General features: G+C 41.1%; 1 protein-coding gene across 3 annotated transcripts in view; it reads left to right on the top strand.

Moving 5' to 3' along the window:
- TCEANC2 (transcription elongation factor A N-terminal and central domain containing 2) overlaps positions 1 to 26,645 on the top strand; it is a 34,316-nt gene extending 7,671 nt beyond the window's left edge. Inside the window, exons 1-5 of one of the 3 annotated variants that reach the window (XM_035018486.1) lie at positions 3,805 to 3,893; positions 15,384 to 15,477; positions 18,707 to 18,900; positions 24,625 to 24,759; positions 25,623 to 26,645. In XM_035018486.1, coding sequence (XP_034874377.1) covers positions 15,432 to 15,477; positions 18,707 to 18,900; positions 24,625 to 24,759; positions 25,623 to 25,811 — 564 coding nt within the window. In that variant the 5' untranslated portion in view covers positions 3,805 to 3,893; positions 15,384 to 15,431 and the 3' untranslated portion in view covers positions 25,812 to 26,645. Of the gene's footprint in view, positions 1 to 3,371; positions 3,894 to 15,383; positions 15,478 to 18,706; positions 18,901 to 24,624; positions 24,760 to 25,622 lie in introns of those variants that run through there. The other 2 variants (XM_035018485.1, XM_035018487.1) reach the window with 2 other exon arrangements.
- Positions 26,646 to 26,991: the final 346 nt, after the last annotated feature.

The following is a 26,991-nucleotide window of genomic DNA, read 5'->3' as shown; positions in this document are numbered from 1 at the left end:
GCAAATTATGAGGCTGAAAAAGATGTCAGGAGCCAAGTCATGTCAGGTCTTTTATGCCATGCTAGAGTTTGGGTTTCTGTAGTTTCCATATACTGGAGTGGTCTGATGTGGAATCCCTAACCTCATTCCAACCATGTAGAAATGCTGATAAAAAGTCTCTAATACAGAGCTGAGCTTGAAAGCAAGAAAGAGAAATCCTCAGATGCCAGGAAGAGAGAGGAAATTCAAACCCTGAGCTTTAAGTGGGAGCTGAAGCTAAACAGTTTTATGAAACCAGATATAATGCTTGGGGTGTGAGGTATTAGGACCAGTATGGGAACTGCAGATAAGGCCTCAGGCTAACAATTCCCACTTGCAGCTGGGAGCCAAAACAGGTGAAAAATGTGAAAAATGTGAAAAATGAACTTGAAAAATTCCATCCACTAGTCCAAGGAAACAGCATGAAGACTGTGATCTTCTCAGGGGTTTTGGATGGAAAAAGAATTGACTATGATAAATTAGAACTTTTATTAGTTATGATAAATTATGATAAATTAGAACACACTTATTACTATGCATAGTTTTAAATTTACACTCTGGGCAAAACTGAAAAAAAAATAGCATAAAAACTGGTATAGAAACAGAGAAATCCAGAGGCTTTGGCCAAGGCAAATGTGAGATTTCCCTGTTAAAACACCTCACAACCTAGGGCACCAGATTCCTGTAGAGAACAGTCTCCATTAAAGATGAACTCATGGTCAGAATTACAAACTCTCCAAGAAAATTGATTTCCCGGAGAGAGAATGAGCAGAAAGAGATAACTAAAAGCATTTCTACCCCAAGAAGTGGCGATAAGAGTACAACCTCAAAGATATCTTTATGTGAATTTTCACAGAGATAAAGAAAAGATGTTAGACATTGTAAGAAAAGAACAGGATAGTATGAAAAGAAAGTGGGCAGATTTTGAGGAAAATATTAAGTCATCTGATGAAAAAATTATTTGCTGACGCAGAAACACATTGAATAGGTTAAAAGTAGACAGGCTATAGCTACAGAGAGAAATAGTGGATTGGAAGCGCGATGTGAGGAAATCACTTAGAATGCATCACAGACAAATAGAGAAAAATAGGGAAGAACAGTTAAGGTACACGAAGGACAGACAGTCGTTTATATTTCTAATAGGGGTTTCTACAGTAGAGGCTTATGAGGAGGATAGTGATACAGATTTCACTGAGCATACATCTTAAAAATTGTAAGGATGAACACTAAAATGATAGCAGTAGAGTGTATCATTTCCAAACCATAAAGAAAAACAAGAGCAAAGAAAATTTAAACTGTTAAAATCAAAGATAGGAAAAGAAAGAGAAGCAAAGAGGAAGTGTATCCAGTTATATCAGTAACCATAATAAATGCAAATGAATTAGGCATGCCTGTTAAAAGATAGAGATTCTCAGATTGAATGGTGGATGGGGGCAAAATAAAGCCACCATAGGCTATTTTAAGCATAATGACCCAGAAACGTTGAAAGTTAAGAGATGGAAGACAATATTGAATGTGTCATAGGCAGGAATTCATCCAAGCAATGTTTATAACTGGAAAAAATATTAGGTGAGGGGTACCCTGAATATCCATTAGGGGAATAGATTTTAGAATTCTAAGACATTTATATATAAAAATAATGGAATACTATTCATTACTATTAAATGGATCAACTGGGTTTATATATATCAGTATGAATGAATCGAGAAAATATAATGAGTGAAAAAAGCCTTTTGCAGAATATGATATTTATACTTTACACCTTCTTCCTATTGAAAATATCCCCTTACCTGGTTTCATTTATTTATTTTACATACCATTTAACACTAATGATACTGCTTTGTACTGTAGCAGATCATAACAAAGGACTTGTCTCATTTTTGGCTAAAGCACCTAAAGGCTGAGAACAAAGCAGAGTGTTCCCAAATGAGACTCTAGACTGCAGAACTTGTGAAGGCAGTATGTGAAAACCAATTTTGGAATCCTGAACGCATCACCTAAAAGGAAGAGAGAAGGAAAAAAATAAATAAAGGAAGAGAGGAGAGAGAGTTCCTTTGGATAAAGTGGGAGGGCAGTGGTATTTTCACTTGGAGAACTTGACCTCTGTTCCTGGAGCTGGTGGACACAGAGACCAGACCTGTGCCTGGGAAAGTCTAAACAGAGTGGCTGTATGGGAAGGCTGTTAATCCTTAGAATTCTTCAGGGCAAAGGTGTGGGTACAGCAGAGAAAATGCTGGCTGGCCTGGAGTAGAAATAAAGGGCTTAGGTTCACAAGGATCCTCGAAGGACGGTGACACCCCTACAGAAAGTCTTGTAAAGTGGTTTGCCAAAAAGCAGGGACTTGTAATCAGCTGGCTGGAAGAGGCCTTGCCAACATTACCAGAACTACAGGTGAGGTCTCAAAAATGGGAGCTCTCCAGGGAACCACAGAAGCATCCCATACAAGAAAGAGTTAGCTTTACACATCTGCTGAGTCTAGAAAGCACACTAAAACCTGATTAGTGGAGTATCACAAAAGAAGGGAAGGCTTTCCCTGTCCCTTACTGCGCCTCTTCCCAGCTTCAAACTTGGAAGGGTCAGAGGTCAAAGCAAACAAGCAGATGGGGGAGCAAGGGAAGCAAAGATGGGGAGAGGAGTCAGACATGTCCCACCGTGGGCTGCTAGGCTGGAAGCAGACCCCAGCCAGGGAAGGGAATTGAGACTTTTTTTTTAGTTGCTTTTTATTGAACTATAATCTGCATGTAGAAAAGTGGAGAAATCATGGGTGTACATTTTGACAGATTTTCACAAAGTGAACACACTTGTGTCACCAGTCTCCAGATCAAGAAACATTACTGGCATCCCAGAAGCCCTCTGTGGCCCCTTCCTTTCCCTAACTGGGCCTACCTCCCCCAGGGTAGTAACCATGCAAGATAAGATTTTTTTTTTTTTTGGTAATTATAAAAGCAACTTTATTATTTTATCTTTCATGTTAATTTTTTAAAATTCTTAGTCAAAATAATTTCACAATTACAGAACAGTTGCAAGATCACAAAGAACTTCCCCATCCTCTTCACCCAGATTCCTTAATTGTTTATATTTTACACTTAATGCAAAGATGTGTATCAACTTTAAGTTGATGATTTCTTTTTTTAGAAACAGGAGAGGAATGAGTTTAGTGAAGGATGTAAGGAGACAAACTGTAGGATGTTTTGTTATTTTATGCAAAACAGCAAAATGTTAACTTTTTTCAATTATAAATACTCTACCTTTTTATTTGAAGTTTTAAATTTTTTTCAAATAAGAGAGTTTGAATTTTATCATCTAGGAAGTGGGGAGCTGTTGAAGTAAGCTTTTTATTGTTGAAATAAATATGCCTTTATGACTTCCTTGCTCTCTGTCCTTGCCCGTGAATTAAGACACTTAAGTGAGCTATAGGGTTGATTCACCTTAGTATCGTTTTTCTTTTCTTCTCATCCTTACTGCCTCTCTCTGCTAAGTGCCCAGCGGTGTCTGACATGGTTAGATTAAAACTTGCACTTTTCCTAATAGATGTAACTCTCTTCCTGATTTGCAGTAAGCGGGACCTGCTTTTAAGCAATTACCCATCATTTGGGGCCATCATACACACTGTGCTTTGGTTCAGGTCATAATCAATAATTCATATGTCAATAGGAGCCCCATTAGCTCAGGTGAAAGCAGATGTTTTTCAATGAAAATGTTCCATTTTCCAAATGACTTTTCTTTTTCCCAGAGAGTTGTGGTTATAGAAGACATAAAAAGATGGAAAACTATGTTGGAGCTTCCTGATCAGACCAGAGAGAATCTAGTTGAAGCTTTACGAGAATTAAAGAAGAAAATACCTTCCAGGGAAGTGTTAAAATCAACAAGGATAGGTATGTTCTTTCTGAATTTTATGAAAAGTGCTTATATTTTGTCTCCTTCCTTCATCCTTTTCTTCCTCCCTCAAACATTAAGTTATTTATCATATCAGCACTTCTCAAACTATCTATGATGAAGGGCTGTTGTTTAAAAAATTCTCCATTGGTTGCAGACCAATATTTTTATGATATATAATAAAAATTGCCAGAAAAAGAAAATATACAAAATACATGCCCCGCTTTTTTTTTTTATTAGATTCAACAGATACAGAATTACTCTGTCAAATTGCTATCAAAGTTTCTAAATGCTTACTTCAGTTTCTGTACTTAACTCATGGCTTGGTAACCAGCAGTGATCTAAGGATAACTTTTTGAGTGTGTTTGCTGCTGTGTGTTCAGAAATGTCTGAGACATGGTTTATGACCTCTAGAAACTTAGGGTTTGGTGGGAGAAACAAGCATGTAGATGATCAGGAGCAGAAAATACTGTAGGTTATAAACAAAAGCCTTTAAATAATATCCTAAATAATATCCTGGATATCATTCTGATCTGTACAAGGTACGTGCTGGCACCAAGGACAGAGCAGTCACTTACATCTGGGGGACTCAGAAAAGGCTTCGTAGAAGAGAGGAGATTTCAGCTAGATCTTGATGTTAAATCTTGGCTTTTCTGTTTCGAGTAGAAATAACTTGCAGAGTGTGGTTTGTAAAAACAAAATGATAGCAACATTTGCCGCTACATCATTTATTATAGCATGGAGATATTTAAAAGGTAAGTCAGGGACTTCGTTGAATTGCCATTTTAGTACAGTACACAACTGTGAATAATATTCAAGGGAGCGCCAACATGTGTTCCTCAAGCTGCTCCCAGCTCCCTAGGGAGTCCAAGGTAGTCATTCACAGCTGCTCCTGTTGCCCTCGCTAGTGCAAACCATTGCCTTCTCTGCCTCCCCTTGACCTCTTGTTCATGAGAAGCAGAAGAGAGAGCAGCTTCAGACTGGTGCTAACAGCTGGCAAGAGCTATGTGAAATCCCCCAGAGGGCCCCCCAAGAGTCTTGAGAGTTGCACCCCTGTAATATAAACCAGAATCTGAGAAAATTAGATGCTTAAAGAACATAAAGCCCTATCATTATAGCCAAGGAGATTCTCCCATCTGCTGCTGGATTTTCTCTTTATAGGTTGTGGTCACTAGAGGGCAATAAGACCATTCATATGAGCCGGTAAGGTATCTCCACCAGTAGAGGGTACTAGTGATTAATATTTTATGACATGTATATATGTACATATGTGTGTGTGTATATTCATATTTAGGCACACACCACAAATACCATTTCTGATCAGATCTTTTTTTTTTTTTAAAGATTTTATTTATTTATTTGAGAGAGAGAGAACGAGAGAGAGCACATGAGAGGGGGGAGGGTCAGAGGGAGAAGCAGACCCCCTGCCGAGCAGGGAGCCCGATGCGGGACTCGATCCAGGGACTCCAGGATCATGACCTGAGCCGAAGGCAGTCGCTTAACCAACTGAGCCACCCAGGTGCCCTCTGATCGGATCTTAAATATCAGTGGAATAGGCTGGAATTGTCCTACAAATACAGAACAGATGATCATTTAAAAAAAATATATTTCTGTTTGTGGGGCACCTGGCTGGCTCAGTCGGTAGCGCATGTGACTCTTGATCTTAGGGTTGTGAGTTCAGTCCCCACTTTGGACATAGAGATTACTTTAAAAAAAATTATTTCCATTTGTCCTTTGAGTACAGTTGTGAGTGTGCTTTTAAGAATGTGTGTGTCTAATGTTCATAGATCTCAATTCAGGGATCATAATGAAATCAAACACTTGGTTTGACTTAGGAGGAGCTAGAAAGTATCCAACTTTTGAGTCCTGACCCTACCCCAAGCCCTCCCTAAACCTGAGGTTGTATGGAATATAGGGGTTTCTTGGTTCCTTTGTAGTTATTTCACTTGCTAGGCTGAAGATTCATTTGGATCACTGCCTGAGAATGTTTACATTCTTCCGCCTTGCCTCCTGCCTGTCCCTATCCTGTGGGCTATAAGGGACACATATTTACGGACTACTTTCTCTGTGCTAGAAACTGTGTTGGCGTAATAATGAAGGAGACAGATATTGTCCCCACCTTTTTGGATCCTGCAGTCTAATGGAAGGACAGACAGTTTAACAAGACTTTATCATACAGTGTGATGAGTGCTCTGATGATGGGTAGAAGGTAGCCAACAGAGTATACATGTTGAAAGTAGAGAAGGAGGTGTTGAAGAACATGTTAGGCAGTGGGCAACATCATGTGAGCTGTACGGAGGGCTGGAGGTGGGGGAGAACATGATGCATTCCAGAAATTAGAAGTTTGGTGTATTTGAAATGTAATAGGCTGGAAAGAGTGTGGTAAGAAGTGAAACTGGAGAGACAATCTTGACCAGATGGAGAAGGCTCTTTGTAAGTCTGCTTGGTCTTAGTGTGTGTATTAGTTATCTATCCCTGGGTAAAAATTCCCCCCAAGTTTAGCAGCTTAAGTATTTGTTAACTCACATAGTTTTTCTGAGGGTCAGGAATCTGGAAGCTGCTTATTTGGGTGGTTCTAGTTCACGGTCTCTTAAGAGGTTACAGTCAAGCTTTTGGATGGGGCTGTAGTCATCTGAAAGCTTCACCAGGGCTTGAGTATCTCAAAATGGCTCACTCACAGGACTGCTGGTAGGAAGCCTCAGTTCCTCATCATGTCGGCCTCTCCTTACAGCTGCTCATGACATGGCAGCTGACTTTCCCCAGAACAAGCGATCCAAGAGAGAACAACCAAGATGGATGCCACAGTGTCTTTCATAACCTAATCTTGGAAGTGGCATGCTGTCACTTCTGTCATATTCTATTGGTCACACAGACCAACCCAGGTAAAATATGGGAGGGGGGGGTTGGGCAACTGCATACAGGTTATGAATACCAAAAGGTAAGGATCATTGGAGGTTATTAGTAGACTGGCTACTGTAGCATGTATTTCTCATTTATTTTACTTCCTGGATCTGCAGATTTATGTTCATTTGTAGAAATTTTACAGCCATTATCTCATCAAAAGTGGCTCTCTCTCATTCTCACTATTACTTCATTTTGGGATTCTACAGTTAGAAGTATGTTAGGCCTTTTATTTACCAAACCCCTTAGCTTATCAGTCATCATCCTATCTCCTTAATCTCATAGAATTCCAGGAAATTTCTTCAGATATGTATCTTCCAAGTCATTAATTCTCTCTCCAGCTCACTCTAATCTGCTATTTAGCCCATTCATGGAGTTCTTTGTTTCAGAGCCATTTTACATTTTTACAAGTTTCCCCCCAAAATCTGTCTCTTTTCAATAGTATTTGTATATCCTTGTCATTGTGCCTTTTCTTTATTTTTTAAAGGTTATTTACTTATTTGAGAGAGAGAAAGTGAGAGCCTGCGTGCACAAGTGGGGGAAGGGCAGGGAGAGGGCGAGAGAAAGGGAATCCTCAAGTAGACTCCCCACTGAACACGGAGCCCAACACAGGGGCTTGATCCAAGGACCCTGAGGTCATGACCTGAGCCAAAGTCAGACACTTAACCCACTGAGCCACCCAAGCGCCCTTGTGCCTTTTATTTCTTTAAGTATTAATATATGGTTCTTTTGTATTCTTCATCTGACTATTCTAGTACTTGTAGTCCTTGAGGATTTACATCTTTGTTTCTTCTGACTCTCATGGTGCTTGCCTTTCCATATGCTCGTTGATTTTTAATTGTGAGCTCATTTTTTTCTTTTAATCCATGGGAATTCTGTCAGGTTAGGTTGGAGCTTCCCTCTAGAGGGGATTAACTTTTTTTTAGTTTCTGCCAGTAGTCAAGGGCCACTTCTAACCTGGAATACTTTAGCATACCTTGCAAGGATCCCAGCTCAGTATCCAAGAGTCCCACGATTAGTTCTCCCACTTCATCACTGGCCCAAAGTTAAGTGTTTCAGCAGCATTGCTATTAACATCACCCCTTAGGATAATCCTACTCCTTTAGCCTCTGCTTACTTTTTTGGAGGAGGGAATGAGGTGACTTTTATCCAGAATCTAGTTTATTGCAGTGCAGGGGTAGCTTTAGTCCACCATAAAGCCTAAGATCTTAAGGGTAATAGGTGGTTGTTATTGAAGGGTTTTGAGTAGAGGACTGACATATTCAGATTTACATTTTAGAAAAATCTGTCTACCATGTGGGAAAAATGTTGGAGAGAAGCAAACCTAGAGTCAGGAAGCCCAGTTAAGAAGCAATTAAAATGTCTAGGTGAGAAATGAGAGCCTCCTGGATGGGATAATCATCATGGGGATGGAGCCGTGTGCTTGGAATCAAGAGATATAAATAGAATAAAATCCAAAGGACATAGACATTGATTGGATGTTGGGAATGAAGATAAAGAAATGAAGGTTGAGGCCCAGATTTCTAATATGGGCAAATTGGTGGATGGCAGTACTGCTTATTACCATAGAGGTGGGGGCAATATAAGTTCAGTTTTAGACTTAACTGTATTTGACATACTGTGGGACATCCAAGTGAAAATGTCTAACAAGACATTGGACGTACAAGACTGCAGCTAAGGAGAGACCATAAATATCTGTTTGAGAGTCATTATCGGCATATAGTTAGAAATTGAGGCAATAGAAATAGGTAAGCTTGTTCAGGGAGAATATATAAGAAAAGCTAAGAGCCAAGTCCCAAATCCTGAGGCACACCAATCTTGAAGAGACTTGTATAAGGAAACTGAGAAGGTATGACCAGAGAAACAGAAGGGAAACAGGAAGGAATGCTGTCATGCACTGGGAAGGAGTGGGGTATTTGGGGGGGGGGGGGGCGGCAGAGGTCAGCATGTCCATTGTTGTCAAAGGGCCAAATAAGTGAAATCTAGAAATTGCATTTTGGATTTTGCAAAGTAAGGTCATTAACGATTTTGGTAAGGACAGTTGCAAAGGCAAGATTAAGAGCAGAAGCTTGAAGAGAGAGGAGGAGGGTAAGGAAATGAAACTGATGGTAGATAACTCTTTCAAGAAGTTTTGTGTTGAAAGAGAAGAGAGAGGCAGCAGTATCAGAAAGGGAATGTGGAATGGAAGAAAGTTCTGATTTTTGGAACAAGGGAGACGCTAACTTGCTGGGTGACGGGCTCACAGAGGGACCTTGTCTGAGAGAATGGACTGGCTTCAGCAAGACTTGACTGAGGAGGTGAGAGGGAGTGAGGACGTCAACGTGCCTTTCTCTGTGTTGTCCTCTCCTCCGGCGCATTCCATCTACCTTTAGACTCTTTAATTGTCTGCCACCTTTTCCAGCCACCTGTTTCTCTTTTATAGCCACCTCCCTTTAAAAATGATTGATACTCACAACTCCCATTTCTGCCCCTCCCACTCCTTCATTAAACTCTTTCTGTTCTGGCTTCTCCCACACCACTGTTCTTCCCTCGCAGGACACGAGTGATTTCTTTCTAAGCAAATCCAATAGTCTTGTCTCATTTCTCATCTTCCCAGAACTGTGAACTTGAGACCATTGATTTACTCTCTTTTCTGTTGACATAAGTGACACTGAACTTGTTCCCAATTCTGTGTCTATTTTTGTATATATATGTTTTTATGTATATGTTTTTATCTGAGTTTATAATGACTCATTTGTTTGCTGCTTTGTTTTTTTATTTGCTAACTAGCAACTCTGTGTCCGCAGGACATTGCTTTTATTCACCAGTACATTTCAAGCATTAGTGTGGCCTATAGCAGCAGCTCAGGATATATTGATCAAGTCAGTGAAAATGACAAGGACAAAGATTTTCTCCATGGCTCTTTCTGCCTTTATATATCCTGCTTCTTGCCTTTCTCTGTTTCTTCATTCTTGTCCCTTTCCCCTACCAGAGGGTGCTGTTCCATAAATCTCAGACCTCAGTCAGCTGCTTTAGAAGTACTTAACCAGAGAGCTTGTCCACTTCTCCAGTTTAACTGAGGTGACTTAATTCAGGTGAGTCTTGGGTATGCATCTCCTGTCCTCATTAACTTTTGAATCTTAGACTTTTAGAAAGGTTCTGATTTATATTCCTGCTACTTTCATAAAATATTACTAATTCAACAGGTAAAAATAGCATCTTGTTTTCATTTGCTTCATAGAATGGTTTTCTGTGTTTATTGGTACTTTGTCCTTTTTTGTGAACTGTTTGTATTATTTGTCCGTTTACTGTTGAGATCTTACCATTTTTGTTATCTCTTTCTGAATTCTATAAAGTCAATGTCATAATACTTTTAAATCTTAGCTACTTCAGTTTATAAACAAAGAAACTCAGGCCCAGAGAGATAAAGTGACTTATCCAGGGCCACTTAGTGAGGTTAGCACCAGAAATGTAATGAGAGCCCAGGTCTCTTGGGGCAGGGTTCTTTCCTGGTTAGCAGACAGACTGCCATTGTGCCGTGGACCCCGGCCATATGTGCCTTTATTTTATCAGAGCATTTCTCTGGGTTCTGCCATCTGCACAAACTCACCTCTTTTAAGTCAGAATTTAGTGCCTTTTCTTATGTACCCCAAATGGGAGTTTTCTCCTAGTATTGCCATTTTAGTCAACATCCCTATGATTTTGCTCTGACAAACTCTTCAGGTAGAAATGTCCAACAGGGAGCTGGAGCCGTGGGATTGAAGTGCAGATGAGAAATTTAAGACCAACAATACGTATTTGGAAGTCATCTGTCCAGAAGCATTTGCTTACAATCACCTAAGTGGTGAATTCTCTGAATAAAAGTAAAAGAAAAGGCTAAAGGATTGAACCTGAGAGAATGTCTGTGGGGTGGAAGTGGGAGGAAGAAGAGGAGCCAGTGAAGAGACAGAGGGAGTGTAATTAAAGAGGAAGAGGGAGAGAGGCAGGGCAGTACAATGACATGCAGACTCAGGAGGAGAATGTTTTAAGAGGCACAAGAAATGTGTGACCTCACTTCTCTCAAGTGGTCTGGGAAGTCAAGGGCTGGCTGGGCAAAAGCCTTTGGATCTGCCACTGAATTAAGGGCTCTGTGACTAGATACCTTTATTATAGAGGAAATAAGTGGGCAAGGGGTATGGGGTAAATGTCTGGTAAGGCAGTGGAGTCAGGCCTTGCCCTCTTAACCTGATGAGCAAGCATGCCCCCCTTTTGCAATACTGTACATAGGAATATAATGGGGAAAATTATATGTCCATCCTATTGATCTGATTTCAGAGATGTCTTTTTTTTTTTTCTTAAAGATTTTATTTCTTTATTTGAGGGAGAGACACAGCGAGAGAGGGAACACAAGCAGGGGGATTGGGAGAGGGAGAAGTAGGCTTCCTGCTGAGCAGGGAACCCGATGCGGGGCTCGATCCCAGGACCCTGGGATCATGACCTGAGCTGAAGGCAGATGCTTAACAACTGAACCACCCAGGCGCTCCCAAAGATGTCTTATTTTCATTTATGACTGGTTAACAACAGCAAAAAACCCTGTATCACAAAGTACTTTCCCATCTGTGATCTCATTTGATCCAGATAACCATTGTGTGAGGGAAATGTTAACGATTTTCTCCATTTTACAGATGGGAAAACTAAGGCTTAGAGAGTTTGAAGTAATTTGCTCTTGGTCAGAAAACCAAATAAGTGACAAAGCTATGATGTACTTATACCATGTCATGTCACCTCTTGAAACCTAAAGGTGCACCTTTGTCCATGGTAAACTCTTGCTTGCCCTTCAAGACCCAGATGAAATGCAGTCTTCTAATCTGAAGCTAAAAATGTTTGTTGAATGAATAAATGAGTTAGTGGGTGGATGAATGAATGGGTTTGTGATTTAACTTGCTCAAGGTTATGGAATAAGTTAATGGCAACGACCTTTCAGATGGCCTTTTCTTTTTAAGTTGTCCCATAGATTGTCATTGCTTCAGCAATCTTGAACTACTTATAGATTCCTGTATTCATTTTCTTTTGAATAATGCCCTGACAAATTGCCACAAAAACCACTAGGTTTAAAACTTGGAAACACAGATTTATTATCTTACAGTTTTATAGGTCAGAAGACAGGTCTCATTGGGCTAAAATCAAGGTGTTGGCAAGGTTACATTCCTTCCTGGATGCTCTAGGGAAGAATCTGTTCCCTTGCCTTTTCCAGTTTCTAGAAACACTGCATTCCATGGCTCATGGTTCCCTTCCTTCATCTGCAGAGCTGGCAGTGGTGGGTCGAATTCTTGTATCTTATCTCTCCCACACGAGCCTTCTGTCTCTTCTACTTTTAAAGACCTGTGTGATTAGATTGGGCCCACTTAGATAATTCAGGTTAATCTTCCCATCTCAGGGTCCTTAACCTTAATCTTGTCAAAGTCCCATTTTCTGTGTAAGGTAACAGAATCACAGGTTCTGAGGATTGGGGCATGGACATCCTTGGGGATCATTGTTTTGCTTACTACAACCCTTAAATTATGCCATGCTATTTCAGGTTCTGTCTTCTCCTTCACTGTGCTTCTTGTGTGAGTCCTGTCTTCTTGAACCATTGTCAAGACTCAGGACAAGAATTGCCTCTTTTCATGGTGTTCCCCGGCCCTTTTGTTAGCTGAATTGACTCCTCTGTCCTTTTGACCCTCCCTGGAGTTCCCCTTCAATACTATCTTAGGATCCTGGACCGACCTGTAACACTTTTGTGTATTTTGTTTTGTTTAGGTGTCTTCTCCTATGCTTAGACCTACCTGGAGCTCCTTGGGTACAGGATTGTCTTGCTCAACATTCTATCCCAGTGTCTAGCACAAGGCCTGGTACATACTTTGTATTTGGTAATGTTTGTCAAATGAGCAAAAGACTGCTTCCTGCAGGGAATTCATCTTACCAGTGTGCTGGGATGCAGAAACCCCCTGCCCTTAAACCTAGGGGACTTGACTTAGATCATAAGACCAGCCAGTGGCACCACTTGCTTTAAAACATAAACCTCATGGAGCAAATAATGACTTTGCAGATCATTAACTTCCTTGATGTAGCTACTGACCAACTTGTGACCTTGGGGAAAGGTCACGGAGCCTCATATTTTTTCTTCTCAATCAGGTAGAGATAGGACTGTATGATCACCAGGGGCACAAGTATAGGGTTAAAGCATGAGCTCTGGAGCCACACTGCCGACATTTGAAACCTGGTCCTATTTCTTACTTGCCATGTCCTGCAAGTCACTGAATTTCCAGGTCCTTGCGTTCTTTACCTGTAAAATGGGGTATCATAACAGCCCCTGCCTGTTCTGAGGCTTAAACGAGTTAAGGTAGGTAGAGCATTTAGCACAGTAGCTAACTGTTGTTATTGTTACCATGAAATTCCCTCTCTGATCTAAAATTTATCCTTTTGTCTTGCTTTTGTTTTGTTTTGTTTTCTAGAAGAAGGTTTCCTAGACACCCCCTCTCTTCTCTTTTGCTGCCCCAGACCAACTGCCTTTCCTGCTATCACCTGCCTTGCGGACAAATCTTGCATTCTCCTGGGCTCCCTTACAGTACTGCCCTTCCTGGGAGGACTTCACTGGTTTGGCAGCATCTCCTGACCAGTCTGGGTAGAGGTCCTGTGGGGCATCTGTGAGGTGACCCCACTGCCCTGGCCTGAGAGGTGAAGCCTTCTGCCCTTTGGCCATCTCTCAAGACCTGTGCTCTTCTGATTGGGGAACAGCAAGAAGTTGAACAGCATTATCTCAACAGAGCTTTACTGAACACTCCCTGCGAGCCAGTCCCAGGGAATTAGGGGTTAAGTGTGTAGGCTCTGGAGTCAGGCTGTGTGTGTTCAGATCCTGGCTAAACCTGGCTAAACCCTTAGTAGCTGTGAAATGTTGGGCAGGTTACTTTGCTGAGCTTCATTTTCTCATTTGTAAAAGGAGATATAATAATAGTATTTAATTCATTGTTTAGTTATAAAAATTAAATGGGATAATTCACATACAATCTGGAGTAGTAAGCAGGAAGAATTCTTAATTAGAGGCTCAGGTGGGCATTTAAACATTCTAGGCAGAGGGAACAGTGTGAGCTAAGGCACAGAAATGTAAGAAGTCTAGACAGCCTGACCTGAAACAAGGACCTGCAAGTTGCTCTCCATGACTAGAACTTAGTCCATGAAGGCAAAGGGGCAGAAGGGCTGGGGGTGACCGGAGAGAGGAAAGAAGGTAACAAGGTGAGAGGTAAGCCCAAAGAGCTTCCAGGTCATCAAGAGCTTGAATGTTATACTTAGGAATTAATTTGAGGGCAGTAGAGAGAGCCATTGAAGGGCTTTTGCTAAGGGGGTAATGAGATCAAATTGTGTTTTTGAAGATTTATTTATTTGAGAGAGAGAGAGAGAGTCGGGGGAGGGGCAGAGAGAGAATCTTCAAGCAGACTCCCCACTGAACACGGAGCCTGATGCCAGCTCAATCTCAGGGCCCTGGGATCATGACCTGAGCCAAAACTGAGAGGCAGATGCTTAACTACTGAGCCACACAGGCATGCCTCAAATTGTGTTTTTCAAAGGTTATTTTGACTTGAGTAATAAGGATGAGTTGGAGAAGGCCGGACTGGCGACGAAGATTGGTTAGTACGTCTCTGCAGTAAACCTGCAGAGAGGTGGTGAGGACCTGAATTAGGGTAGCAGTGAGGAGGAAGGGGAGGTGAGGAGGAAAAGGGAAAGATATAAAAAATGTTAAAGAGCCTGAAATGATGGGTGAATGGTGGTGCCTTGTGTGACAAGAAGTACAGGAGGAGAGACTGAGGGGGAAAATAAGGAGTTCCATTCCCCATTTTAGAAGTGTTGAGTTACTTAATCATAGGAAACAAACTGACGGTTGCTTCAGATTGGGGGATGGGGTAACTGGGTGATGGGCATGCAGGAGGGCACGTGATGTAATGAGCACTGTGTGTTATATACAACTGATGAATCACTGAACTCTACTTCTGAAACTAATAATATACTATATGTTAATTGAATTTAAATAAATTTTTAAAAAAGCGTTGAGGTACTTGCGAAAGAAGCAGGTGGAGGTGTCTAGTAGGGGACTGGATGTTTGGGTCTTGTGCTCAGTGAGAGCCTTTGGGCTAGAGATATATATTTAGGAGTCATCTGCTTGCAGATGGTAGTTGGACCACAGGAATGGGTAAGATTACTCAGGGAGAGCAGGTGGAGAAAGAAGAGAAGAGGCCAAGGACAATGCCCCCCAGCTCAGGTTCACTGATAATTAAAGGTTAGGTAAGACATATGCAGCCAGCAGAAGAGAGAGAAAGAACAGTATCAGGTGGTGTCCCAAAAAGCGGTGGAAGAGAGTATTTCGGAAGACAAAGCAGCATCAGAGGTCACAGAGGGAACAAGTAACATCAGGATGGAGAAGATCCATTGCATTTGACCAGCAGAAGGACTCTCTTGGAGGGACTTCTGCATCTTCATTTCTCGCATATCAGGCTGGATCAACAATGTCTTTCTTGGAGAAAGAAAAGGATAAGAAGGGGAACACATGGAAGGGAAGGATCTGTATTTGGAAAAATCTGAATGCCCCTCTGTTACAGCACAGCCCGTGCTGTTAGGATTGCTGACAGGTTGAGCCAGTCCATGCGATGGAGCTGAGCTGCATGCAGTCCTACTACTCACAGGAGACCCCGGGTAATCATTTCATTATAAATTCTTGACTTTTTTCTCTGCATATAAACAAATATATGTGCTTATATGTATACACAAATATAATTTTAAAAGTAAATATTGGCTCATACTGTGCGTGCTCTTTGGAGAACCTGAATAAAGTGATCATCTTTCCATGTTACTACATGTAGAGCTATTCCAGTCTTTTATGGCTGCAAAGTATGCATTGTTCAAGTGAACTGTAATTTATTTAACCAATCGGACACTTAATGATGGACTTCTAATTGTTTCTTGCTTTTCACTATCACAAACAGTACTGTAAGGGTATTTTTGTATACATTTCTGTGCACACTTTGGCAGGGTGAGTATAGGTCAAATTCCAGGGACTGTGTCTTACTCGTATCTCTTTGTACTAACCTTTCTATCTTATAGTACATTTTCCCCTTTCATCTGCATTTCCCCCTATACTTTAGTAAAAAGATGTTATTCTTCATATGGGTCTCTGATTCCACCAACATTTACTGCACACCCACTCTCCCGACCCCTACCTCCTGCCACTGTGTTCTCTGCTGGAGAGACAAAGATGAACATATCACAGCTCTTGCCCTCCAGCTCTCTTTGGTGGGCAAGAGAGGTAGCTGATCAGATAATTACAACTAGTTATAACAACTATTGTGAGGGACAGAAGCACAGGGTGCTGAGGAAGCACAGAGGAGCAGGAGGAGAGGCACCGACCCAAGACGGGGGCTATTAAGGAGGACTCACTAGAGTAGGGGACTCCTAGACTGAGTCTTAAAGGCAGAATGGAAACTAACCAGATAAAAAGGGAAGCAAGGGTGTTCTAGGCAGACAGAATGTTAACTGGAAAGTAGGTGGGAGGGGACAGATCGTGAAGGGACTTGTGTGACAAGATACAAGTTTGGGTACAGCACTGAAAGGTTTACGTGGAGGCGTGAAATGGTCAGATTTATGTTTTAGAAAAAATATCTCTAAAACAGGAAATAATTAAGTTTTAAAAAGGCCACTCTGGCTGCACTGTGGGAGATGCCATTAAAGGGTTCCAAACTTAGGCAGAGAGGCCAGTCAGGGCTGTTGGGAGTCAACTGGAGACAACATGCCCAAATGTTACTTAACATTAACATACATGTTAATGTATTGTTAAGTGGTTTATGGTTTTTACTCATGTAAGCAGGATTTTTCCCTACTGTATTCAGACTGGTTATTGCAGACATAAGAAAGCTATTGATTTTTTTTAAAAATATATCTAATATTTCTCTACTTTTTAAGTTTTTATTTTTTTTATTTTTTTTATTTATTTTTATTTTAAGATTTTATTTATTTATTTGAGAGAGAGAGAATGAGAGAGAGCAAGCACATGAGAGGGGGGAGGGTCAGAGGGAGAAGCAGACTCCCTGCCGAGCAGGGAGCCCGATGCGGGACTCGATCCTGGGACTCCAGGATCATGACCTGAGCCAAAGGCAGTCGCTTAACCAACTGAGCCACCCAGGCGCCCTACTTTTTAAGTTTTTAATTCTAAGTGTTTAGTTGATTTCTTTGGCTTTTCTATGTAATTGTTTTTGTCTAAGTACTTTTGCATATTGATATATTTGATCCTTTTCCTCTTTTTCCATTTTTATTATGCAAATCTCAAACATACATAAAAATAAAGAAAATAATAGAACACACCCCATATGCCTTCACCCAGATTCAGTAGCTATTAAGATTTGGTCCCACTTACTTCATCATTTCCATTTTTGTGTTTTTGTCCTGTTGCTTAAGTATTTTAAAGCAGAATCCCAGACCTTATTATTTCAGCTCTACATACTTCAGTATGCATCTCTAAAAATACAGGTATTTTCTTACATAACAACAGTGCCATTATCATTCTTAACAAACAGTAATTTCTTGGTATAATTTAATAGGTAGTATAAATTCATATTCCTTGTGTATCTCAAAATCTCTTTTAATGGTTGATTTGTTGCAGTGAGGATTGGAATCATACATCGCATTTGGTAGTTTGAACTCCAAAAACTCTTAATCTGTAGCGGTCCATAACCTTACTCCCTTTAAAAAAAAAAAAAAAGAGCCATCAACAAATGAATAAACAAATGAAAAACAGAATCAGATCTGTAAACACAAGAGTATAAACTGAGGGCTGCCAGAGGGAAGGGGAGTGGGGGCTAGGCAAAATGGGTAAAGGGAAGAGGGAGATACAGGCTTCTGTTATGGAAGGAATAAGTCACAGAAATAAAAGACACAGCAGCAGGAATATAGTCAAAGGGATTGTCATAGCGTTGTATGGTGACAGATGGTAGCTACACTTGTGAGCATAGCATAATGTAAATACTTGTCGAATCACTGTTATACACCTGAAACTGATGTAACATTGTGTGTCAACTACACTCAAATAAAAAACTTAATTATAAAATAAATTTTTTTTAAAAATGCCAATGACTATTGAAGAAATCAGGTCTGTGGTCCTACAGAGTGTCTCACATTCTGGATGTCTTTTTCCTCATACTATAGTTTAACTCATTCCTCTGTCTCATGTTTTCTACAAACCGGAGGTTAGCTTTGAATGACTGGTTGGATTCTGGTTCTTCGTTTTCTCTGGGAGGAGGATTGTAAGACTATGCATAGGTAGGGCTGTGAAATGTCACCTCTGTCTGAGAGTCCCACTCTTACAGGTGCTAAGATTTATTAGTGGTTCAGGTGATGACAGCTCATCCCTCCATTATAAATTTCTCCATCAACCTTATATTGAATGAGTTCACCCATTGATGCTTGTCACCCGAATGAATTATTTCATCATGGGCTATGAAATGTTTAAAAATTCTGTCAATCCTTTCACACTTATTAGCTGAATAAAGAGCATTCCATCAGTAAGTAGGGCTATTTGGTTGTTCTGAAATATAATATGTACCAAAAAGACAAGATAAATGCTTAATTCATTTTCTCTTACTGCAATTTTTGAACGAAGGAGTTGGTACTTTAATTGTTCCATGTTAAGCATCTATTGATCATACTTCTATTTTATGACTTACTGCATTGGTTAGTCCAGTGATTCTCCTACTATGGTTACCTGGTTATCTCAGCCTTTGAGAAATGGGTCTTCATTTGCACAAGAGCCTTTCATTTATATCCTTAGGTATGTGAATGACTTTCTACATGCCACACGTCAGCCTGTCTAGTCCTGTACTTTTCAAAAGAAAACAGAACCACCTTTCCCTTAGTTTCTCCTTTCTTCTTCCAGGTCACACCGTGAACAAGATGCGTCAACACTCAGATCCAGAAGTGGCTTGTCTTGCCAGAGAAGTTTACACTGAGTGGAGAACTTTCATTGAAAAACATTCAGACAGACCTTCTATTGAAGTGCGAAGTGACCCCAAAACTGAGACATTCAGGAAAAATGCCCAGAAGTTACTCTCAGAAGCCTTGGAATTAGAGGTAATGTCCTGGTTGGAATGTGATTCTCTCAGTTAAATGAGCCTCACATTTTCATAAATCTTCCGTAGTCTTAGTGCTATGGCTTTATTCTAACTGGGTTTTCTTTAAGCATCTGGATTTGTAAGCATTCTGGAAGATAGTATTATAGAAAGATTGCAGGCTTTGGAGCAAGACCTGGATTAAAACCCTGTCTCTAGTATGTACTGGTTTTGTCACTTTAGGTAAATCCCTGAACATTTCTGAGACTTGATTTTTTTTATCTATAAAATGAGTATTATAATTCCTACCACCTGTAATTATTGGAAAGATTAAATGAAACATTTATACAAAGGAATAGTAGAGTATGTGGTGATTAGAAGTGACTTAATGAGTGTGGTTCCTTCCTGTTTAAAATTCTTCCCCTTCCCACCGAAACAAAAATTCTGGCCTGGATTGTGCTATGGAGTATCAGTGGCAAAATAAATAGGTGTCTGTTGGAAAGACTCTACTCCCCCATTTTTTGTCAGCGCTCATACCTTTAGTTCCAAGGCGTATAATCAATTGGCTAGACATAATCTCTATCGTTTTCACAGCTCACAGTTCACATGTTAGTGGTTTGAGGTACACATGCTGGAAGAAGGATTTTTGCTCATTAACAATGATATTAATCATCATAAACAAATCTTATAGGTCAGTTAATATTCTAGAAAAACCAGACATAACATCCATATTTTTTCCTCTTCTTCAGGTATCCCTATTAAAGTATTCTTAAAAAATAATTTAATATTATTAACAAAAGAAACAATTTCAAAAGTCTAGGTTTAAGTGCTAGAACTGTCACTGCATTCTCTGAAAAAATATTTTAACCTTTCTGTCTCAATTAGGCATCCACACAAGAAAGGTAAATGGACTTATGGTATGTTATTTACTTTTTAAAAGTAAAGTTTTGGGTTTTTTAATACAAACTTATGCTAGAAAATGAGAAAATACAGAAAGGAAAAGCAAAATCATCATTGAACCTACCGCCAGACATAATCTGTTAACATTTTGGTGCATTTCCTGTTTGTTAAATTATTACAGCTCTTTAAATGAATATTGGACAAGTTAATGATTATACCATATTTATTAAGAGCTAATCATATGCCAAATGTTCCATAAGATGCTTTTATTGATCATTTAAATAACTGCAGAAAATTGACAATTACTTACATTGTGTTTTATTTTTCATCTTGATCAATATCAGGGTCATTTTGTATATCCTTTTCTGTATATATTTATTTTTCATATTTATAATTTTAATGTCTATTTGATAGTTCAGTGAATTAATATGCTGTAAGTTTGCTTAACTTTTCCTAAAGGAAGCTTTAACATGACTCTTAAACCCTTGGAAGAAAGAAAAAAAAGTAAAGATTGTAAGCCTAATTTTCTAGAGTATCGATTAGCCAACAAGATTTGCTATTTAATATTTTACATAAAGTTTATTTTTAAAATAAGCCAAAATTATTGCAGAAACATAGAGTGTGGGTATATAATATGTAGTTAATGTGGTGGTAAATACCAGTTCCCTGTGGTATAAGTAAACGATAATAACGAAGCTATGCTTGTAAGGATTAATGAGCAGTTTGCCTGCTATATTAAACTCCATAATAATTATCCTTTTAGTTTATCCATTAATTATCCTTTAAATGGCACATCAAGTGGTAAGCACTCAAGTGTTACAAAACAAAGTTAAAAAAGTGATACATTTGTTAGTGCTTTCCAATGTAATTGGAAAAAATATCAGATTAAGCATAGTTGAATGGTTTTGTTCCCAAAGAATACATTTTTAAAATAAAAATGTGCATCTTACTATATTCCTTGACCCCAAAAAAAAAAAAAATCAATCTGTTTTCCTTGCATAAACACCATTTGACAGTACTTTTATCAGTTTGGTATGTCAGGGAATATAAATATAAACACTTTTATATAAGGTTAACTCCTAGCACCTATCATCATATGAAACATTTCCATGTTAGGGTAAATCAATGAGCCATCTCATCCAGTATCTGGTCTTTGACAGTAACCAATGTTGAGTGCATTCAAATCAGACCTCAGATCTCCAGAAATGTACTTTATCAGGCAGGAGTAAACCATTGGGTAAGTTACAGGCCCAATGACTAAAAAGCCTTTACAGTTTAATCCTAGCATGTGTTTTTGCAAATTCACGCATTATATTTTTGCGGGAAAAAATGTTTCCGTGCTATTTATTGTGATCATATCCTTTAGTAGTAAAAGCCACAGATGAAGAATATACACACACAGCCAAAAGGTGCATCTCTTTATTACTCTATACAGGTCTTGCTTTCTAGATGTATGGATTATTTCCTTGTTCTTGGAATAATGGGATAGATGAATAAAAACTCCACTTTTGAGACCCATGCTCCATTCCCCTTTACTTTCTCTCCCTTCCGGATCTTCTTTGTTCTTCCGTGTCCTTTAGATCTTTCCTCATATGAACGTCCCCTGTGGTGTCATTCTCTTACTTCCCCTTCCTCATTATCCACTCTCCTTCCTACCTCATGGCCTGTGATCATTTTCCTATTATGTCATTAAAAAAAATGAACCTGGTTCTCAAAGTGAGCCTGTATCATTAAGAGTTATGAAACACTGGCTGGTTGGCCCAGTTGGTTGTCAGATGGTGCTAATGAGATCCAGGTCAGGGGTACGTCCCCATATGGGACTGTTAGTTTTCTCTTCGTTTAATGGCCTCAGACTGCACCTCTGGCTTTGACCAGCTCTATCATAAATGTATTCAAGTGGTCAAAAAGGAGTGTAGGTAGATGTGTACAAATCCAATCATGCTATTGGAAAACTCATACAAAGTTTGCTTCCAGCGGATATTCAATTCAACAAATGTTTAGTACTACTACTGCTGGTGCTGGGGAGAATATAAACATAAATGAGGCGCATTCCCTGGGCTTAAGAAAGCTTACTGTCTCCTGGCTGAGAGCCTGTGAATGACTAACTAAATATAAGGCAGGATGAAAATATGTCTGAAAGAGTGGTACTAGCAAGTGGTACAGACACACAAAGGACGGAACAGTGAGATCTGCTGAGGGAATCTGGGAAGGTTTCACGGAAGAGATGATAGTTGAATTGGCCTTTGTTAACGGGTAGGATGTTCCAAGCCAGAAAATACATATTAAAGTAGAAACATTATATTTCAGATCTTATCTGTGTTACGTGTAGAATGTTACCAAAAGAGCTGGAAAGTAGGGAGGAATACATAGGGAAGAAGGATACTCATTTAACAAATAACTTCCTGAGCACTTGCTATGTGCCTGTACCAATGCTAGGCATCGGGAATTAGAAATGAATCCAACGTGGTAACAGCCCTCCAGGGGCTCCAGTCTTCTGAGGGAGATCGGTGAAGAGTCACAGTACAATGTGGGAAGCTCTGCACTTGAGGTAAACACATGAAGAAGACCTTACCTTGCTTTTAAAGAACTTAAGGATGTGGCAGACGTCACTAATCGATTATGGCACCATTTCCCACTGGGTCCAGAATCCTTGAGGAAAGCTAGCTCTAGGTGGTCATGTTTTATATCTTCCCCAGCTACCGCTGGTTCGTCTGCAGTCGGACAACTGAATAACACACAGCTAACATACAGGTACAAATAGGTAAGCAAGGCAGATCAGATGCTCTGTCCCTGAGAAGTGTGAACTAGGAAATAGCAAGGAAACAACAGTGGGAGTGTTGAAGCAGAAGGGGTGTTGGAGGAGTTGTGAGGGAGCAGAAGCTAGCTAAAGATGGGTAGCATGGGGGAAAGAATAAGACTGTTAGAATTGGTGGTGAGTAAGGCAGATGGAGAGGAGCAACAGTGTGTGAGAAAGAGACCAGGCAGATCTCGAGACCCACAAGAGAAAGGATGTGGTCCCTAAATAAATCTCTAGGTTTCTTGTTCCCATTCATTCCGATGTTTCCCATTCCTGCTCCCATTCCCACTCCTGTGGATGTATCTCCCAGCAAAACCTCTTTTTCTCAAGGTCTCAGTGAGACTCTGGTCCTTTCACCCAGAAGGACTAACCTGAATCACCAGGTTGGGACCCACTGGAAAGGACTCAACAACTTGGATGGGTTTGAAATATCCAAAGGCAGCTAGAAGACAGACACTCTTCACTTTGTGCAATGACCTTGTTGTACACATGGGTGTATGATGAATTATTTTCCCTTATGACTCACATTTTAATACCACTGATGTTTTTCCTCATTGTGATTGGCCTTCATTTAATAAGAGGCATGCATGAGAATTGTTAGGTGCTTGCTTCCTTTTCCCATCACATCGCTGGTGCAGCACCCACCCCCCTGCCCCACGGCTATCTGCATATGTGCCATCTCCTCTCTTGACTGTGAATTCCCCGAGGGCAGGGGTCAGGTCTTTTCTGCTCAGGGTCTCCAATACCCGGATCAGGCCAGACTCAGAGTAGCGACTCAGTAGCTATTTGCTGAATGAAGTATAGATGATATTCAGTTATGTGAATTCCAAGGCTTTCTCAAAGTTCTTTTTACATACAGACTACAGTTTGATGGAATGGCCATGACATATTTTTGCAATGCACACATACCCTTCTCCCCCCAACAACCACTGTCCTCAAAAAAAAAAAATGAAGACTTCCTCTTGTCTGTTACATTAAGTGAATCTGAACAGTCAGTGACTGACCATCCTCCCCCTGGGATGAGGGGCCTCTCTGGCAGCATTGCCAGACGGTGGGCCGACAGCTAGCCACCCTTCCTGCCTCCTACTAAAGTAGTCTGGTACCAGGGTTGCCTCAGGCGGGGGGCTACTTCGGTGCCCACCCAGGAGGCCATGAAAAGCTCGAGGAATCTGGGTTCTGGAGAACCATGGTGCCAAGTGCACTTAGTCCAGCAGAAGCCATCAGGATCACGGACTTCCCTGAACATCTCCTGTCTGCTACACATAGGCAGATGTCTGGGCCTAGATAGTCCTCCCTGTCACTCTCTTTCTCTCTCTCAGTCCTGTTCTATATTCTGCCCGGTCCTTCTTTCTTCCAAGTTCCTTTTTTATTTGTTTTGGTCTGTTGGGCTCTCTCTTACGTGAGGACATTTTATCAAATATCGGGCGTTCCTTTTTTATTTTTGGTACACTTTTTCTTAAACTTTTCTTTTAAATAGAAGTATAGTACATATGTAGGAAAGTGCACAGAAGATCTACATAGAGCTCAGTGAATTTCTCACAAAGCAAACGCCCTTCAGCTGGCCAGAGAGATCTCGGATCAAACATCATTCCCTCCCGAAGCCAGGTGCTGCCCTCCTGGGATGGGGCACTGTGCCATAGCTTTGTACCCCAGCACTTATTCCTGTCCCCTTTCCTAGTACTCAGTACATTTAGGATCCTGTTCTCTACCTTTCTCCAGCGGGGGTTGTATTCTCCATGGAGTCGAGGACTGTCGGCCTTGTTCACTGCTTTTTCCTCAGCCCACGCACAGCGCCTGGCACATAGTAAGTGCTGAATAAGTATTTGAATGAGTGGCGTGGTAAGGAGGGAAGGGAAAAAAGCAAGTAAGAAAGAGAAATTTGTTTCCTGTTTTCAAGGAACTCACTATCAGGGAAGACACACTCAGAAAATAGATCATTATAATATATTATGAAAATGTTTAAGGGAAGCTTAGGACATTGTGGCCACCCAAGGAAGAATTTTCAGTCCTTTGAGCTAGGATTTGCTTTTTTTGCTTTTTCGTTTTTAGCTCAGCTTTGACATGCAAATAGGAATATGTTTCCTGGGAAAGTGGACCTTGCTGAGGGAGCATGTACGTGGGCAGCGGCCCAGCGGTATGTCAGAGCACCTTCGCTTGCTCAGGCTGGGGCTGTGGCCAGAACTGGTGAGACAAGTAGTAGGAGATGGGCCTGGGAAGGAGGGCAGTGAGGGCGGGCTGCCTGACCAGCAGTGCAGTCTGGCCTGGGTCCTGACCATGGACAAAGACTCAGACCTGTGCTGCTTTGATGAGGTCTGTGACTTGAGAAGGGCTTGGGTCTGAGCTGGACCACCCCGGAACTGCTGCAGATCCCATCCCACAGACCTGCTGTGCTCAGCTGGCCCTGCGGAGGTCTCTTGAGACTCAACTGGGCTCTCCGAATGTAAGGGTTCAGTTAGTACGGTGAAAGGAGAGGAACATGAACTTTGGGGTCTGGGGCGCCAGGTCAGAGTCTTAGCTGTAAGACCTTGAACCTTTCTTTACCCTTGAACCTATTTCCTCAACTAGAAAATGAGGTAACAGGAGTTGTGAGCATTAAATATGGAAAGTGATTTATAAGCTGCTGTACACACATATCAAGACCCAAGCCCTGTGTGTCTGAAATGCTGTAAGGGGTTAAAAGGCACTCTAAAAACCAAAAAAAGTATAAACTGTTACACTGATTTATTACCTTTGGTCTTGGTTTCCTGGTTGGTAAAGTACAGGGCCCAGTACCCGTTGCTTAGTTCAGGCCAGTTTCCTGTTATAATGGCAAATATTACCACCCGGCAGGGGTTGTGAATGAGGTCCCTGTCACAAAGCACATGGCCTTGTTCCTTAATTGCTAGGGTGGAATTAATTTGCTCTTCCTGTTTCTCTTGTGACAGGAAGTAGATGTCCTTGAATTTCAGTTGATTAATGGAGGCCTCTGAGCAGAGTGCTCCAGCCTCTCTTGCTTTTAATCCTTATGCAATACAAGGCCCTAATTTGATAATTTTGCTGTTTTTTAGATGGATCACCTACTGGTTGAAAATATTGAGCGGGAAACGTTTCATCTCTGCTCCCGCCTCATTACTGGGCCATACCGGCGGACGGTGAGAGCCCTGGTCTTCACATTAAAGCACCGAGCTGAAATCCGGGCTCAGGTGAAGAACGGCTCGCTGCCAGTCGGCACATTTGTACAGAACCACAAAAAATGACCCAAGGATGGTTGCAGCGCTGGGCTGGGCAGAAAGCAAAACGGGCCTGTCTCTCTGCCATTCAAAGACTCTTTTGAGTTTGGGCGACGGCTGCTGCCGGTGATACCGAGTTTTCCCCTGGCGCCATTCCCACAGACCGAGGATGCGGAGAGCCCCGGGAGCCGGGCCCGCGGGAGAAGCTGCATTAGCTGTAGAGCGTTCATGCCGCCTCGCGGGACGGGGCTGGCTGGCACCAGGAAGTGCAGCACAGTTGCCGTCACCCAGCCCAGTGAAAGGGTGACGGATTTCACTGGGAGTGTGCCAAGGACACCTCTGAACTCCCCCATGTCAGGCAGATGAACTGACTGCTTGATTTCGCCACCCTGCAGGTAACTGAAACTCAATTACCACGGCTGCTCGCTCAGTCCCGTCCCCCTGAGTTTAGACAGCTCCGGTGCCCGTCAGAACTCCCCTGTCTGTTCTCTTTGCTCTACCCCAGGGGTGAGCCTGCTGGAGCCAGCCAACTACCCCTTCTTTCCAGAACTCACTTATCTGAACATTGCAGCTCCCCCTGGAAGACCTTCTGCATTGGTCTCCGGAGCCCCCATGCTGAGGCTTCTAATGAGGAGCTGGCCTGAAGCCTCCCCACACCTTGGGGTTTATTTGAATACGCTGGCTCTTGGTTTAGGGCTCTGTAGAAGGTACATAATGAAATTTCTCTTGAAATGAATTACCATAGTAGAAAAACAAGTATGTCTATATTCTAAAATGAAATGCCACTTATAGGCCTGCTTGAACAATTACGTAAATGGTATTTGCTCTTTTAAAGTAATAATAAACTGGGACTTTTTTTTTTCCTAAAACAAAAGGTGTGGCCTGTTCATTGAAAAGTGTTCAGGGTTGAGAAAGGGGACAGTTGGTGAAAATAATGATTGGACAAGAGTTTGAGGGTGATAGCAAGACCCAAGGAAGGCTTTTTAGGTTAGGGGAGACTAGAGCATGTTTCTAATCTGAAAAGAAGGAGCCAATAGAATGGGGGAAATTAAAATAAAAAAAAAATAGAGGGACTAAGTTAAAAAGCAAGGACAAAAGGGAGGGGCCTGATGTCAACTGCTTTCTAAGTGTTAGATATCTTTCCTAAGATAATTTATTAGCATTGACATTGATCTTTATGTAGTGTTTTAATAATCCAGTTTAACCT

The sequence above is a fragment of the Mirounga leonina genome, unplaced genomic scaffold (genome assembly GCF_011800145.1).
Source record: "Mirounga leonina isolate KUSES-001 unplaced genomic scaffold, KU_Mleo_1.0 Mir_173, whole genome shotgun sequence".
NCBI classification, from domain to species: Eukaryota; Metazoa; Chordata; class Mammalia; order Carnivora; family Phocidae; genus Mirounga; species Mirounga leonina.
This window is presented reverse-complemented; position numbering and strand designations above follow the sequence as displayed.